An 18487-nucleotide genomic window follows, 5' to 3' on the forward strand; every position below is an offset into this window, starting at 1 on the left:
TGTTTTTATTATTCTAAAATTGTTAGTATTGGTGTGTGATGAGTGTATTTAAGTTAGATTGTGAATTCCATGTATTGAGCATGAATTATGAAAATTTAAGTTAGGGTTTTGACCTAACTTTGGGAAATCTGGTATATGACTTGAAATTGATGATGTTGAGATGATTTTTTGACAATTAGAAGTACCTTGAATGCTAATTAAAGTTTGAGAGTTGGGAGAAATTGAATTGGGAGTGTTAAATTTTTATGTAAGAATTCAGACCTATGAGTCCAGTGTAGTCTTTGGGCTATAAATAGAGTTGTGTTGCTCCAATTGGTGTGAGGTTAATTGGAGATGAAACTAGGGTCAAAATTCCCTATTTTTTTATGAAGAGACCATGCCCAAAAACTGTCCACAACTTGAGCTAATTACTGCTGGAATTCGGATGACCATAACCTAAACCCAGGAAAATGACCAAATGAATATATGTTCATTTGGCCATAACTTCCTCTAGAAAGGTTAGAATAACCTAATTTTTATACCATTGGAAATGTTAGACATAGGAGCACATTTTTCATGAAGAATACAAAACCCATATCTGCCTCTAAACAAATCAAATTACTAGTACAAATTAGGTCAATAAAACTGTCCATAACCAAACTGCCCAGAAATTTTGGACTTAGGCTCACCCGACCAGTTTTGGCAAAAGGAACTTGGTCAATTGGCTAGGTCAAGCCAGCATGCCAAAACCTGAACAAAATAACCACTTGACTTCAGAACAGTGTTCAACTTTTAGTAGAAAACTCTAAATGGGATGAGCCCAACTATTCTAGAAACCTAACAGATAGGGATCCAACTTTGATTTAGAAACCTTCATCAGATTTTGAGTGTAAAAACCCTAAAATGGGAGACAAATCCACTGACCTGAACCTAGAATCCTGAAGGCACAGGGTACCTGAGTCCAGGCCAGTTTGTTTGCCATAATTAATTTTACAAAAATTGAAAAATTGTAAATCTTAAATTTGAGTGATCCTAAGACATAGGGTAACAACTCTTATGAAGAATATTAAGCCTAAAAGTGGCTGTAACATGTCCTAATAATTAGATAAAGTTTAACTCCAGAATCTGCCTAGTTCTAGAACTAGAATGAGTTAATGAACTAGTTATGGTTATTTAACCATAACTTGAGTTTTAAAACTCCAAATGACATGATTTAAAAAGGAAAACAAATACAAGACATAGTAGAACAACTTCCATGAGGGGAGTGTAGCCAAACAGTGGCCATATCTTAACCAATTTGCTAGGTGAATTTAAGATACCAAATCTTGACCTTGAGAAAGGATTATAAAATGACTTGGCACATGACATAGAATGAACTAAAATAATTTGTTAAACATAAGGATAACATGAATATGCATGTGGTGACATGAAAATGCTATGAAACATCACTAGTATATATATATAATGAATTAATGAAACTATAAATACTATTTTGCCCAAAGTATATCTAGACTTATTTATATAGCATGAATCGATTGGTATACCAATTAGGGACTACAGATTGCAGTATTACCCACATGAATGATCATTGACAGATAATATATGTCTGAGATGATTATTCTACTGGCTTTATGCCTACCCGTTAGCTATAGTGCCTATTATCATTACTGGCTTATGCTTGCCTACTGGCCTTGTGCCTGACATAACCATTGTATACTTGATAGACATATGGATGTCTAACTAGTATACTCCCATGTGTCCAGTCTCTATAATCTGTCATAGGTTACTTGGGTACAAATATGAGTAATACACTTTAAATTTAAATAAGTACATGAAGAGATCACTAATATGGATTTAATAAGATTGAATACGAAATATGTGAATAAAAGATCCTGATTAACTTAATTGCTCTCAAAGTTTTATAATCATGTAAAAGACTTTAAATTTATGAAATCTATATTTCTTTATAAGGTTATACATAGAATAACTATGTCAATTATTTAGTTATTTTTATTTCAAATTATTACACCGCTAAGCAGAAAATGCTTAGTGCGATGAATTGTTTCCTTGCGTAGGTGTAACACCCCTTACCCGCCTACAGTATAGCCGAGTAAGATATGTCACACAGTGTATCGAAACACCCTATTTTATTTTAATCATTTTTATCCTTCCTAATTTATTTCTTTAATAGTTATGAAGTATAATTCATGAAATATTATTCATTGAAGTCATTTATTGAAATCAAAATTTTATTTGAGGTTCCATAAATTTTATAGAAAATCCGACAGAGTGCTTGTTAAAAATGGATGAAATAGTTCTTCGGAATCTATGAAAACACTTCCAAAATTTTCAATCAATCCCAAACTCCATTTCATTAACAAAATCTCAATATTTCTCAAATATACTCCCATTTCTCATCATTTCATTTCATAGGATATTCATATACAAGTCATAAATAAATATTCACTTTTTCATTCATAAACATAATTTCTACTATTTACATTGATAACAAAATACATTACATGAGTCTTAATTTCATATGAGAAAATAAAAGTTAATTACAAAATACCCAAAATGAAACCTAGTGTCCTACCAATGCACTCGGTGAGGTGACACGAATACTATGCAGACCAATAATAAAATAAAAAGAAATAACAGGAAGTAAATATACAGTACATGTTTTGATGTCTTATGCAGACAATTTTTCAATTATTATTGGTAATCTTATTTATTATGTACCTGTTCTATTCATTATTTCATTAAATTTGTTCACTTTCATTTTTTTTGTTGCCCAAGTAACCTATCTTGGATATTGGACCGGGATAAATGGGTAAACTGGCACTGGTTATTAAGTACCTCGGGCCGTCATGCCATCGGTCACATATGTATCTCTTGGTGTGCAACAAAACATGTTATGAGCTGTAATAACATTAGGCTCAAGGCCAAGTCTCAACACAATGTCAGAATGGCTAAAGGCCATAAAATCACAGAATGGCATAATGCCATGTGCTGTACTGCTAACTGAACCCTATTGGCATGCCAACCTATCCAAACCAATCTTGCTAGGTGTACTAGGACATGTTACACTTTTAAATTGTGTAATTCTTGAAATTTAAGTTTAAGTGTTACTATTCACTTCATTAGTCAACTAACATGTTGACTTTTGCATACACAATAGGTACATTGGTTCTAATACTTCCAACATACATTGCATTCTAAAATTATTGGTATTGGTTTCCAATACCATTTTTAAGCTTAGTGTTAGTTATTCAAAATTTTCAGATTTCAAGCCTCATATTTACTGTTCCATTGGTCATTTGTACAGTAGGAATTTGGCAAAATTGTCTTCATGAAAGTTGTTTCTTATTTTGTCTAGTTACATTTTCTTTTTTTGAATCACTCCATTTGGAGTTTTGTAGCTCAAGTTATGGCCTAAATACCATAACTGGCAGAATTGGACATAATCTAAAATTCTGGGCAAAACTGGTTCTGCCAGATTTGGTAACCTAAGTTTGGTTGGCAATTTAACTAGGTTATGTTCAGAATTTGGATTTGTGTTCTTCATGAAAGTTGTAGGTCTATGTCTCATCTTTCTGCTGGTAAAATTTCAGGTCAATTGGACCTTTTTACACTGAGTTATGACTAAATAAATAAATACTGTTCATTTGGTCATTTTGCCCAGGTAGAATACAAGTCACCCGGATTAGGGCAATTTTTAGGTCAACTTGGTTTGGTTTTCTGGGCAAGGTTTCTTCACCAAAGTTGTGCCATTATGTGTCTAGTTTCATGTCCAATTACCTTGCACCAATTGAACCTATACAACTCCATTTATGGCTGCCCAAACCTGCTGGACTCACAACTAGTCCTGTAGGTTACCAGGGGCAGCATGCCTAAGTTCAACTCCAACATCCTTACTCACTTCAATTCCTCCTCATACACATTCAAATGGTCACTAATTGACTATTACAATGTTCATATACCATTACATGAGCAAACCCTAATTTTGTTTAAGTCTCCAAGTTCTCAAAATTTAATTTATGCATTAAACTTACAATTTCAACTTAGATCATGTTCTTAAACATGAATTGAGTGAGAGAGAGAATAAATTGGGCACTAACTTTGATTTAGCTAATTTCCAAAGCTTGAGAACTTCTATTTTCCTCCTTCTTTTTGCTGCCTAAAACTTGCTCTAGGTGTAAGGAAAATTTTTAATGAAAGGAGCAAGGGATTTTATGGTGTAAAATGGTGGGAAAGGAAGCTTGGTTGGGATGGAAATGGTGGAGTCTCTTTGGTGAATGGTCACGCCAAGGAAGAAGATGGGTAAGGGATGCAGATTTCTTTTGTTCATTTTTGTCTCATTTATCCCATTTTAATGAGTTTGCTTAATTGTAATTGGTGGAGAGTTATTTAATTATCTTATGTGATGTCAAAAGTCTCATTTTTTTCATTTTTCTTTTCTACTTAATTTCAATTTAATTTTTAGCAATATTTATTCACATTTTATATTATATAAATTATTTATTTAACTGGACAAGTTGGCCAAATGATCAAAATGTCCAAAATGCCCTCCGTTTGGCTTAACAGACTAAAATTATCTGTACCGATTGAAAAATTTTTCTAAGCATTTTCTTGGCATTCTAATGCCATAGGAACCTCAATGACCCTTCTCTGGAGTCTCAAAAATTATTTTATAAATTTTTCCCTAGGTCTAGGGCTCCTAGTTGCGAGAACCGCAACTTCCTACTGGGTTACCCATCACTAGGGCACCGACTCATTTAACTTTGTTGTGTTTTATTTCTAAAATTTTTCCTAAATTTTTCTTATTAATATTTGAGTTAATTATGGTTCCTCACTTTAATTTAAATATTTTTTCAGACGTTCTAGCTGTCCGGACCGACACCGTCACCGGAATGTAGAATGTCTGAGTTGCTACAGGGAGGGTGTTACAGTAAGTACAGGAGACTACCACCGGCGATCCACAGAGAACGATGAGACTCAGCTAGGATCTTGAGCAGATGCTCTGATGTCGATGTCACCTCGTGATCCATTTTGGTAGGGCTTATGTGTATTTAGATTTTACTTTTTGATCACTGTACATAAGTAACATTGTAAATAACTGCGAGATATGTAATTAAATTTTTGGATTGTATATTATTTGTACATTATTGTATGTAAATTTTATAAGAATAAAATGAAATGTATTTTCTTGAAAATTTATATGAGCAATGATATAATGTATGGACATATGAAATGGACATAAATTGTTTTTAACAGGTAAACAATGGAACCCGCAATGTACTAATAAAATAGAGGAGACTCTATCTGAGTCTCAACAAAAGTAAAGTATGAAAAAAAAAATTTTTACATGTGAGATAATATAATTAAATAGATATTAAATTAATATTGTACACGATAAGACAGGATAGGGTGCTCCAGCACCGAATGTAGTACACTTTGCTCGGCTACACTGTAGACGGGTAAGGGGTGTTGCAAACACCTTTACCGCAAGTACCAACACCGGCAGTTCAGGTGCCTGTCATCCCAGTTGCACCCCAAGTGATCATGGATGTTGTTAAAGATGCTGTGTAGGACCTGCATGGGCCTGGCTTTAGACAAATTGGTCAGTTAGAGTTTCATAAACCATATACAGACATTATTGGTGAGGAGAACCAGTATCCAAGAGGGTATCGCATTCTTAACTTCAATATTTTTTCAAGAGAATATGGAAAGTCAACTTTGAAGCACATAGCAACGTTCACAATTCAGTGCGGTGAACTGGCAAACTATGAGAATTTTGCCAGTTACAAGCTAAGATTGTTTGGTCCTCTACCCTTCCAAGAAATTCTATGTATTCCTGGCAAGAAATGGAGAGGTTATTTCATACTCAATTCTTCAAAGCTGAGCTAAAAGTGTGTATTGCTGAACTATCAAGGATGACATAGAGGGGTGGAGAATTAGTTAATGCTTTCATTGCTTGACTCAGGAAGATGAGGAACAGGTGCAAGGTGTTCTTATTAGAGACCGAGTATGTGAAGATGGCTCAATGAGAACTGCACTTCAAGTTAATGAAGAAATTTCAGGGGATAGAGTTTAGTGACTTTTATGAACTTGCTGCCAAATTAGTTGAGTACGAGGAGCTATTAATGGAAGAGTCACAACGGAAGAGAGCATTTATGGGAACTTATTACCAGGAGGTAAATAACTATGAACTTGTTGTAACTGACCTGGTAACTATTGGTACCTGTATGTGTCCTACTTTATGTGTTCCAAACAAGCCAACTCCATAGAGAAAAATTCAGTCCACTTCAAACATACCCCTTCAATAAGCTTTTGACACCAGCAAGACAAAGGAAATATTTGACTTTTTGCTGAGGGAGAAGTTCGTCAACCTCCTTCCTGACCACAAGCTTCCAACCAAGGAGGGGACGAAGGGGAGAGATTATTATAAGTACCACGATTCCTAAAACCAGAACACTAGCAATTGCTGGGCTCTCAGAGGAGTGATCTAGGATCACATCAATAAGGGTGTCTTAAAGTTCCCTGAGAAGAAAAAGCAATGCTAATTGATGAAGACCCATTTCCTCCTATGGCTTTTGTTAATACAATCATAGTGGACCTCAGGAGTGTCATCAATAAGTTAAGAAGATTGCAGATTCAAATTGAGGTAATCAAAAAATCCAAAGGTCCTCCTCACATATACTCACCCTATGGAACTCTTCCAAAGGTTGCTAGAAGCTTAGCCAGTAAAGGTCTTCAATTTGACTCACCATCCAGGAAGTGGCCAAGTGACAGGTACTAGGAAGACAGGAACCAAGGTAACAGGTATTGGGAAGATAGGAACCAAGGTGACAGGTACCAGAGTTCCAATAGATACCTAGGTACCAGGGGAGTCAACAAGAGAGCTGGTCAATAGCCAAACTACTTTTTTCATAAGGTTAAAAATCCCACACCTCCAGTAAAATTCCAAAAGAAGCAACCTAGGTTTGTGGCACCACCTCTAGTGCGACATCCTAAATTCCCAGAGCCACAAAGCCACACATAAAGATGGCTTCATAGGTGTAGGGTTGCAGAAAGATGACAAGAAAAAGTTGAAAAATAAAAGCCACTGCCAAAAAACAAATTTAACAAGAAAGCCACAGAGGACTCAAAGCCAGTAGGAAGTTCTAAATATCCATTTTTTAACCCATTATATTTTTTTTATAAAATATAAATATTTTAATACCTTATACTAATTAATTTCTTTTTTGTTAAATAAAATTCCTTAATTGACCTAATTTTCAATTTATTACACTTTTTTTTATTAAGAGTTTACTTAACATTTGTAACAAAAAAGTGTATTTAACATTATTATTAAAAAAATATTTTCTTAAATATATTAATTAAAAACATTAAAAATTAAATTTAATGTTACTTTAATTTTTTATAATAAAACAATTTTACTTTATTTTAAATAAAAAACTTGAAATACACCCATTTTTTTTTTCAACTCCATTTCAATCTGGAAAGGTCTAACTTCCCTTCAAAACTCAGAGGCAAGCCTGCAACCGTAGGATTCGACATCGTTTTATTGCCTTAATTGTATTACTAAAATTTTGTTCTGCGTTGAAGATTATTTTGGGATGCGCCTTCTTCCATCTGTCCCAAATTCAAATTCTTGAATCGTTAATGGAATCGCGAGGGCAGGGCAGATTCGATGAGTTTACTTCCACTGAACCCTCAATTGAAGATCAGAAAGAGGAGGAATTGGACAATGCGAGATCCTCAATGGAGGAATTGAGTGCCAATTTGGATAAACAGGTGAGCAACATCTATTTTGTCATTTTTGTAATTGTAATTAGGGTTTATTATTGTTATTCGATGATGATCTTTGATTCCTAACTGTGTTAAGATGTGTAGAATGAGAGAAAGACGAATCTTTTGACTGATTTGCAGCATTTACGCCAACGAATCGAGGAGAAAGGAGTTGCAAATGGCGGAGTGCAGAAATTGCTTCCTCTTTTGTACTCACTGAAGGTTCTGCAATGCTAAACAATATTCAATGACTTGAATCGTTTGAGTTTTAATTCAAAGTTTTTAACTTTAACTGATATCTTGTTCGTGGATTAAAGGCTCTGGAAAGGCAAGAATCTGTTTTGCAATCTATTTACGATGACAAGCGCTCTCAGTTGCAAGCTGAGGTTAATGAATTGGAGGATAAGATAGCGGCTGCTTGGGATATCGAGACTCTTTCTGAGGATCTCGATCGTGTATTGTCAGATTCACTGGAGAAACTTAACTCTGCAAAGAAGGTGAGATGGGATATCGCAAGTTATCAATATAATTCAACAACTATTATCAAAAGCTTAAATGAACTTTTTTTTTTTTTCTCAAAATTCGCTTTTGGCACATGAAAATCAAATTGTAAAAATTTATTTCTATTGCCAAAGAGCATTCCTGCTGACATTTTATCTCAAAGTTAGTATTAGCAAAGACAATAAACGTGCTCTTAGGCTCTTCATATTGCTGGGTATCGTGCGAAGAAGCCTAAATTTGTGTTACTAGTTTCGTAATTATGTTTTTCATTTTGATTTATGTAGTTCTTTGTAGATGAAAAGTGTGAATACTTCTGTGGTAGGAACAAGCAGCACAACTAAGAGCAATACTGTCAGTGAAGCGGCAGATTGATGACATTCCAACCGAGTCAGAACTCGTTCAGTATGCTGCTTCATTTCTTCGCGTTACATTTTCACTTTGCTTTTTGGGTTTGATTGCAACTTAACTCGTTATCAATCTACTATACTGAGATGTTTTGAATTCTTCAAATAATGCACTTGTCAAAATATCAGAGAATGTTTTTTTATTTTTTATTTTCACATGAGAATTATCATCTTTTACATGTTAATTGTCAAGAATCAAGTCTGTCTAATTGAATTCTCATGGTAAAGAGTAAGTACTTTGGTTTTACTTTGGAATTTTCCAGAACTAGGAGTTTATGTTATTTTTGAATTTATGCCACTTGACTGGTCAAAATTATGTCATATTATCACGGAGCTATTTATGTCTGACCACTTTTTTGCATATAAGCAGTGAAATACAGCCCTAACAACCTCCCTCCCCTTTCTACTTTCAAGATTCATGAATATCCATGTCTAGATTAAATTCCTGGAAACACTGTCCTTTCACATTGTCTTCATGCATATTGTTTATGATCTCCCTTTTGTCTTAGTAATGCAGTGAAGTCACTAAGTTCTACTGGCCACTTTGTCTCGTAACTTCTTATTTTCACCTCAATTCATGCCACTTTAGGTTGTCACAATTTTTTCATATCTTATTGACTTCGGATCTTCTCATCCAGGTGCTTAGCTTTGTTTTAGAAGTGGCATCTTTTAAATGATTCATCATGATCATACTTTATAGAATTAGCTCCATTTCAATCTCTTATTCGTAAAAAATAATTGACCAAGAATAACATAATCATGGCGCTACATTTCTGTATTTGCATACTTGCTATCAAATTTAACTGTGTAAGTGTGATACTGATCTGAAGCTTTATTTTCAGGTATGAACGCCGTTTTTCAGAGCTGAATGCTTATATCCAGGTTTTATATGCCATGTGTGGTTTATTGGCTTCATGTTCGTAGTTTTTCCTTAAGCTATCTTTGCTTGGGCTCTTTAGTGACAAGACCTTGTATTCTTACTTCATTAATGTGCAGGAAAAACATCGTCAAACCCGCAAATATTATGCAACCTATAATGCTCTTTTGGAGATTAAAGAACTGATGCTAAAGGAAACTTCCTTGTTGAATTCGATAAGTTCACAGGTATGGCTCAAATTAAGAATCTTCTTCAACTTTTTGTAACATTCTCTTTTTACTAGTGAAGTTTTGCATGCACCATCTGGTGATCCTTTGTTAATTTCCTTGTCCTTTTTCTTTTCTTTCTCTGGTTTTCTAGTGAATACCTCTAATTTAGGTTTTCCTGGCTAATTTGTCGCTGATTTGGTTGGTAACTGGAATGACATAATTTCTTGTAGTATGATGTCAAAATAACATAAAATGTTGTCTGTTACTTCCTGTAAAATCGCACTTCTAGCGTTCATTCTGTAAAGGCCTGCATCCTGGTTACCCGTCTCTCTTTGAGACAATGGAGCTTAACATTAGCTGGTTTGAAAAACTTCATTCGTATGCTAAATCGGTGTATGCATGACAGTCCATGAAAAATTAATTCTCACTGATGATGACTTGCTTTGCAATTAATTTTTACAGTTTCAGGATGCCATTACAAGTACTGATGGTCGCATGAAGCTTATTGGTTCCATGGAAGGGATTGTAAAGAGCAGCCAGCGGGTAATTGACCAATTGTGATCTTCTCTCATAAATGAAACTTGGAGAAATATTAACATGAGTAGTGTACATTCTACTTTGAAAATATCTCCGAGGTAGTATGTTCATATTGCTATCACTGGCAGTTCACATCTGCATATCTTTTGGGATGAACATGTTTTAAATTGTTTGAATGGGGTAACTGCTGCTGAATGTATCATACAGAAGCTACAAAAGGTGCAAGTAGGGCTTCAGGAAGAGCAGAAGGCTTGCGATGCTCTTAAGAAGAGGTATGCTGCAGCAATGGCAGAGCAAAGGTGCTGCTATTCTCTGTTAAAAGATTTTCAGGTAATCCTTTCCATTATCCCATACCAGATAAATAGTATTACTCCAACAAAAGCATAGCTTAGGATTTAGAAAAACATTTGAAGACAAAGTGCTTTATAAAACTAGAAACCACCGATATGGATCCTTAGGGGCTGTTATAGCTTAGCAGGAATTCTACTATATGTCTATATCACTTTGGTTATATTTGAAAACCTTAGACTTGGTGTTTGCATCTGAAGAAAAACTAGAAATATGGTTCTTAAACCATATACATGGATAAACTCAAGTCCAATCATATTTGCATCACTAGTCTTAGGGTCACATGTAATTAGTGTGAATCAATCCATATAACCATAGTCTAAATATGTACCTTAATTGCAAAATCAATTGCTCCTTAACTTGTTAAAGAATGAGAGTGTTGAAGGCCAACAATATCAAATGCTCATCTTTGTTACTGTTACTTTCTTTTCACTTTAAAAACAAAGTTTGTTTTCTATTTTTCTAAAACAAAGGATGGTAACCAACTTCACATATGGCTTTTCCTTTATATATATATATATATATATATATATATATATATATATATATATATATATATATATACACTGTCCAATTTTGTATAACTACCTTACAGTTATGCATTTTGTCTTTTTTCCTGCTAATATATATTTTTATATTATTTTCTTTCATTCGCATAAAATAAAAGCTTATGGGTCCAGGTGGACCCACATGGTTGACCGGGACCCAAATTCTGTCAACATGATATGCAGAGTGTTGTTCAGTGTTATACTTGTTTTCATTGCAACCGGGATTCATGAATATTGTTGCATAAGTTAATTGTCTGTGACGAATCATGTTGGTTGTGCAGAAATGCATTGGATTTTTTTTTTTTCATTTAATTAGAGATCACTATAAGAAATCATGTATATACGTGTAGCAAAGAGTAGAAATTGATGACTTCAGTTTCTCATTTTAATAAATTTGGTTTGCACTTCAGAAGTAAAATGTAAGAACTGACCTCGTTTCCTTGTGGAGAGGGCATGATGGACATTGCGAGTAGAAGTGGAAATTTCCGTGGGACATTAAATTTGAATTATATGCATAGGCAATTCTCTTAGTTGCAACTCTCCTTGATTTGTGTTAATAGATCTCTCAATTTCTAGGAGGAATGCACAAAGAATGAAAGACTTCAGAGCCGAAGTTGTCTAAAACAACACGGTTGCCTTGTGTGAAGACTATTTATTTATGCATCGCTAATGCAATTAATCCTGCATAGCAGACCTGTTAAATTGGGGATTGGCAATGGAAATTTTGTTTGACTCAACATTTTCCGCTGCTTTTGTTTTTGGCCTTTGTAACTTCTGTTTTCATTTGTAAAATTGTCTGGACTTGTTAAAAAAACTTGTTTAGATTGTTAAATCGTAAAGGAAACTAGCTTGATCTAGTGATTTTTCATCTTTCATATAATTGATTAATTATTATTATTTTAAGAAACTAACCAATATACAGCATTCAATGACAAATTTTTCTTGCAGAAGTAAACTGTAATTTCTCTTTTACCCATGTTGGTGCATAGTATCTCCAAGAAATGCTTACCATTTGTCTGAACCCACTTGCAAGGAGGAACCCCTTAGTCTATTACGATCAAAACTAGCACTAAGAAAATCAACATCTGACTCTGTACTAAACGCTAACAACCGTAGAAGAGTAGTGCATATTTTACTATGGGGTTAGGGGACTAAAAGAACCTAAAAAATTCCTCTGCACTAAAATTTAAATAATTATTTTCTTGTTGATAAAATTAATTGAGGCTAATTTCACCTCGACAGTCATTTTATAGGACTACGATTGTTGAAGTCACATCTGAAGAATTTATGTTGAATACTCAATTGATGTGGAATTTAACACCCTTCCTCACATTTAAGACTAAACATTTAGTGTATGAAGTTTGTAGGATTGAATATATATGTGTGTGTGTGAGTCACATCTGAAGAATTTATGTTGAATACTCAATTGATGTGGAATTTAACACCCTTCCTCAAATTTAAGACTAAACATTTAGTGTATGAAGTTTGTAGGATTGAATATGTGTGTCTCTGTGTGTGTATGAGTCACATCTGAAGAATTTATGTTGAATACTCAATTGATGTGGAATTTAACACCCTTCCTCACATTTAAGACTAAAACTCGGATGTCATATTGATAAAATGAATCGAATTAACTATGTTTTCAAAGTTGTTTTGTGGGGCTAGGATTAGTAAATCATATATAAAACATTTTTGTTTAGTGCCCAACCAATATGGGTCTTAACATGTAATCATATATTTCTAGTGTTGACCATGTTATCAGTAGTGCCAAGGATTTCAAAGATTCTTGAAGACAGTCCAGGCTAAAAGTGGACATGTTTCACCAAAGAGTTAATTCGTTGATTGGTTGGAAGCCACAGGCAGGAGATTTTTTTTCAAACGCAATACAGATGGCTCTCAAAGATCTGCTACTGGTGAAGCTTCCGCAAGAGATTTGATTAGAGATTCGAATAGCTAGTGGTGCAAAATTTTAGTTGTTAATCTTGGGCAATGCTTTGTTCTAGCAATTGAGTTGTGGGGTATTTTGGAAAGTGTGAAATTACATAGGGGGATGAATCTTCGGAAGTTGTTGCTCAAGAGTGAATAGAATTGCTATTGCTATTCTTTAAGGTCAGTATGAGTGTCCGCTAATGTTGCATTCTCTGGGGATTTCAATGAAGATGGAAGTTGCTGATGATTGGGATATTCAATTTATTCATGTATACGGAGGAGCGAACTTCTTAGCTGATTGGATGGCCAGTTTTGCTTGGCCTTTCTATCGGTGCTTATCACTTTGATAGGTCACCGGATGGGATTCTTGCTTGGTTAGCTCATGATCTTTGTGGTGTTGGTCAAATTTAATATGTTTCAAATATAAAAATTTTAAAAATAATTAAATAATTCTTAAATTTATTATTTAATAAAATTTAGAGATGTGATTTTTAAAAAACATATTTCAATCTCATTATCAGCTATATATATTCTAAATTTAAATGTATCCTAAATTTAATTATATATAATTCAAATTCATTTCAATAAGATTAATAGACCAAATATTTAAAAGTATCAAATTCATTATCATCTTTAATTATATTAAATCAATTAATAATTTTTAAATATATAATATTTTATTAATTAAAATTATAAAAAAATTTAACATATTAGGTTCATTTTAAATTCAGGTTAGCTAGTCTTCTCAATGCACGCAAGTTAAAACTTAAAATGTTAAGGGAAAAGAACATTACATAAAGAGCTTATGAGTGAGACTAGCATATAAGGTAACCACCCTAATAAATGAGTGAGCGGTTATATTAATTTATCTTCAAATTCAAGTTAAAATTCAATCAAACTTGTTTGATAATAACTATTTATAAGAAAAAAATAATTTGACAAAACTTAGAGAAATCCTCCTGTAAAGAATAAGTAACATCAACAACACATTTTAAGTCTATCTCTATATTCACACAATTAACATGATAATTGCTCAACCAAAGAAGAGTGCTACCGATATCACTTATGTTGTGTGTTAATTATTTATTAATTATATACAAATAACTTCAATTATTTTGCACATATTTGATAGAATGAATACTCTTAACATAGGCAAGTATTTTTCACTTACTAATTAATTTAGTATTTTTCACTTATTAATTAATTAGCTAGCTATTAACAGGAAAGACACTAAGTATTTATACAAAACGAATATTATAAATAATTTATATTTAATTAATAAATAATTATTAAATTATTCATCTTTAATATTTATTTATTTATTTCAATGGCATTTGGAGATGTCAAGAAAAAAAGGCTTCAATTTCATCGTCAGCTCTTCCATTAAGTCATAATTAATGGTGGCTTGTCATTTAAACTTATCATTAATTCTTAAACTTATCATTAATTCCTCTATCCTTACATGCACGTTGCATATTTTTACCTATAACAAGGCTGTTATATTAAATAAATGAATAAGTGTCATTACTGATATTATTATTATCATTTATTATTAATTAAATTTAAATTATTTAATATTTATTTTGTTAATTTAGTACAATACTATTAGTGTAGGCAAGTCATATTTCACTTATTAATTAGATGGGGTTTATTAAGAAATTCGATTCAAGAATTAGCTAGCTATTAATAAAAAAGACTTATAGATATTAAATGTTTACACCAAATGAATAAATGCGTGTTATATATTTTAAATATTTTATATTTAGTTAATAATAATTATTAAGCTCATTTTAACCAAAAAAAAAAAAACCTTATTTACCTGTGATAGTTATTTATTTATTGGTAAATATAAGTTTAGGGGTGAAAAGGTATTCTACAGTGGCAAACCTAAAAGAGTAAATGAGGGATGATTTGACCCTTTTTTTTTTTTAATTTCTTTATATATATATATATACCTTTTATAAATTTAATTACTGATTCCTCATTTTGATAAAATCTAAAATTAATTAAAATAAAACAAACATGTTATCATTTAAAAGTTTATTTATTTTTAAAATTTTATCATAACTTTTTCAATAATGAACTTTTAGTTATTCATATAGAGATATGTATTTAAAAGCATTAAAAATGATGCATTTTTTTAATAGTTTTTAAAGTATTAAATTTCTTTGAGTCTAATTATAATATATTAATATTATATTAAAATTTTTTAATGATATTTTATTATTTATTTTTATATGTTGACCTTGAAAAAAAAAGTTTCTACATCTTTCACTGATATCCAAGGGCCAAAGAGAGTCTACAGAACACTAGGAATTTATAGTAATGTTTACGTATTGCTTGCCAATGAGAAACTCTAATAGCAGTGAGTGAGATTCGAACTTGAGATGAGGTGCACAAAGAGCTAAATCTTTAACCGTCAAACCCATCCTTCGTGAGAAATATTTATTTATTATTTTAAAAATAAAATATAAAAAATTGAGAAAATTATTAATTATTAACAAACAATATTATTTTATATTTTAAATATTTAAAAATATAGAGAATTGGAAAAACTATTAATTATTAACAAAAAAAAAAAAAAGCTTCTTAATTCCTTTACAACATTTTCTAATTGCCACTTCCTAAATCACCCATCAAAGCCATATCCAATGTTTCCAAGCTCCTCTATCTCGCCACATCTCCCATAATTTTTTAACGAGCCAAAATTAATGTTTCCGATTACTTTAGAATTATAGATGTAGTCAATCCTAATGTTTCCACATTCAAGGTTGGAGACCGCATTGGTTACTTCACTAAATTCATTGCCGCTTTGAATTATTGGAAGTGTTACTTAGTTCTTGGCGCTATTGACCGTGTTAGTCTTGCTGCTATACAAAGCAAACTCACTAATTCTGTGGGATATAACTTCCAGTGAGTACAAGCCAAAGCAAACACATATACTTTTTTTTTTGACATTTTTTATTTGATTGAATTATATTACAAACTTGAGTTGGAAGAAAATGTGGTTCTTATTCAATCAATCAAGCTACGATAGAGAAAGGAAAAAAGAAAAATCGGGAAAACAATAACTACTAGCAAACTGGAAGTCAACCAATATATATTTTTGTAATTGCCAAACTTATTAAAACTAGCTAGCTAGCTAAAATTGAAAACTAGTTGCTGATATTAGGTAACTAAAATGGAAAACTAGCAAGCTAAAATAAATAACTTTGTCAATGCTGAACAATAACTTTTCAATCCTTCGTATCTTTCTCTACTTGTACTTTCCCTTAAGTTGAACATATATGTTGCCAATGTTCAACTTGCTCAAACAACAACTAATTGTGTAGGATGAAGACCTTTGTGAATATGTCAGCACTTGTTCTTTAGTGTTCAAATACTCAGGCTTTATTTCTTCAGGTTGAACCTTCTCTCTAATGAAATGGCAATCTATTTCAATGTGTTTAGTCCTTTCATGCAACACAAGGTTCTTAGAGATATGAATTGTAAATGCATTAGCAAAGTATAAAAGTATTAGCTTTGGAAAACTTGCATTAAAGTCCTTCAATGAAGACAACTACCAAAGTATCTCAGCTATACTAATTGCCATAACCTTATATTTTGCTTTAGTTGAGCTTCTTCACAATGTAAATTGTTTCTTTAACATCTAACTTATCAAAGATTAAGGAAAACATAAACCTAGTCAAAGGTTTCCTTATTTCTTAACATTGAGGCCAATCACAACCAGAAAAAACAATTAATTAAACTTAGATCGGAATGACAAAATCAACCCTTATCAGTGAGTTTTTGAGGTGTTTAAGAACATTATAAGTAGCAAATAAACGCACCTTAGATGGTTTATCCATGAATTGTGACAAGACATGCACTCCATAAGCTATATTAGCTTTTATTAGAGTAACATACATCAGTTTTCTCGCCAATTGTGTGTAAATGGTAGGATCCTCAAGTAATTTTTCTTTTATATGCAAAAACTTCACATTAACCTCCATTGCAACTAAACTAGGTTTAGAATTATGAATTCCATATTCTTCCTACATTTCCAACACAAATTTCCTTTGAGATATAATAATGCCTTTGCTAGACCTAGCAATCTCTAACCCCAAAAAATACTAAAGATGCCCTAAGTCTTTGAGTTTGAAATATGAACTCAATTTACACTTCAACTGATCAATCAAACATTTATTACTACTGCCAATGATAATGTCATCTACATATACAAGCAAAGCAATGGAATCATTCCTTAAATGTTCAGTAAATAGTGAATAATCTAATTTTAATTGAGTAAACCCTTCATTTAGCAAACTTTTAGTAAACTTGATGTTACACTATCTTGAGTCCTATTTTAGACCAAATAGAGATTTTTGGAGTTTATAAACATACTCCTCCTTGAGCTCAAAACCCAAAGAAATATTCATATAAACCTTTTATGACAAATCACCATTAAGAAAAGCATTGTTAATAAACAATTGAGATAAGAACCAGCCATGAATAGCTACACTAGATAAAAAAGAAATGACTATGGTGTGCTTGGCAACAGAGCTAAAAGTCTTTTGATAGTCAAACCCAATCTTTTGTGTATAGCCCTTAGCCACAAGCCTAGCCTTATGCTTATCAATAGTCCCATCTGACTTTAATTTCACCTTATAAACTCACTTATAACCCATTGGTTTAGCACCTACAGGCAGTTGAGAAATTGTCCATGTATGATTAGACTTTAAAGCATCAAGTTCAACATGCACAACCTCCTTCTAGTGATCAAACTAGACAACTTAGTGATAAGTTTAAGGTTCAAAAATAGCAAAAGCATTAAGAATAAATAATTTGTAATGTAGAGATAATATGTTATACGAACGATAATTGTGTAAAGGGAAAGAGTATTACAAATAGCAGAAAAAGGTTAAGATTTTATGTTTTTATTAGAATTATAACTTAAAATCCTAGTGGGATTAGGAAAGACCTTTTCCTAATAGTTTGAGTGGGAGAAATATTTCTCAATAAGATGGAGGTATATTTCCTATATAGAGTAGAACTTCTATTTTAATATTATTCCTAAATTGAGTAGGATTTCTAATTAGATTAGGATTGAGGGAATTAACACTATAAATAGGAGAATGGCGAAAAGGTTATTTGGCTTTGCCCATAAAGAGTGGCTTCGCCTATTGAAGAGAGTGGATTTTAGCTCATGGAGTGGGACTATTGCTTATTGTAGAGAAGGGCTTTACCATTGCTAAGGATATGGCTTTGCCTATTAATGAGGGGCTCTTGCACATTGCAATGGAGAAAGGCTTCGGCCTAAAGTAGAAAAAGGACATAGAATTTAAGAGGAAGGAATTCTTATTTATTGGTAAGAGGGCTCTTACC

The 18487-nt window shown here is 32.5% G+C and overlaps 1 protein-coding gene across 3 annotated transcripts; it reads left to right on the plus strand.

The window, feature by feature from the left end:
• Nucleotides 1-7478: 7478 nt before the first annotated feature.
• On the plus strand, nucleotides 7479-13432 carry LOC131176788 (uncharacterized). 3 transcript variants are annotated; one of them, XM_058141823.1, is made up of 9 exons: nucleotides 7479-7776; nucleotides 7876-7992; nucleotides 8088-8267; nucleotides 8594-8673; nucleotides 9518-9557; nucleotides 9672-9779; nucleotides 10224-10304; nucleotides 10506-10628; nucleotides 12939-13432. In XM_058141823.1, exons 1-9 carry the CDS (start codon nucleotides 7645-7647, stop codon nucleotides 12942-12944), a joined length of 867 nt encoding a protein of 288 aa, XP_057997806.1. In that variant the 5' UTR covers nucleotides 7479-7644; the 3' UTR covers nucleotides 12945-13432. The 3 variants fall into 3 exon arrangements, with proteins under 3 accessions (XP_057997806.1, XP_057997805.1, XP_057997804.1); XM_058141822.1 differs by lacking the exon at nucleotides 12939-13432 and adding an exon at nucleotides 11605-12062; XM_058141821.1 differs by lacking the exon at nucleotides 12939-13432 and adding an exon at nucleotides 11771-12062.
• Nucleotides 13433-18487: the final 5055 nt, after the last annotated feature.

Source organism: Hevea brasiliensis, unplaced genomic scaffold, assembly GCF_030052815.1.
Source record: "Hevea brasiliensis isolate MT/VB/25A 57/8 unplaced genomic scaffold, ASM3005281v1 Scaf242, whole genome shotgun sequence".
Lineage (NCBI taxonomy): Eukaryota > Viridiplantae > Streptophyta > Magnoliopsida > Malpighiales > Euphorbiaceae > Hevea > Hevea brasiliensis.

Excerpts from the sequence above, each read along its gene's own strand:
- LOC131176788 (XM_058141821.1), top strand. The coding sequence starts at position 7,645 with ATGGAATCGCGAGGGCAGGGCAGATTCGATGAGTTTACTTCCACTGAA. Across the intron at positions 7,993-8,087 it reads CTCTTTTGTACTCACTGAAG|GCTCTGGAAAGGCAAGAATC; the intron begins GTTCTGCAATGC and ends CGTGGATTAAAG. Across the intron at positions 9,780-10,223 it reads TGAATTCGATAAGTTCACAG|TTTCAGGATGCCATTACAAG; the intron begins GTATGGCTCAAA and ends TAATTTTTACAG.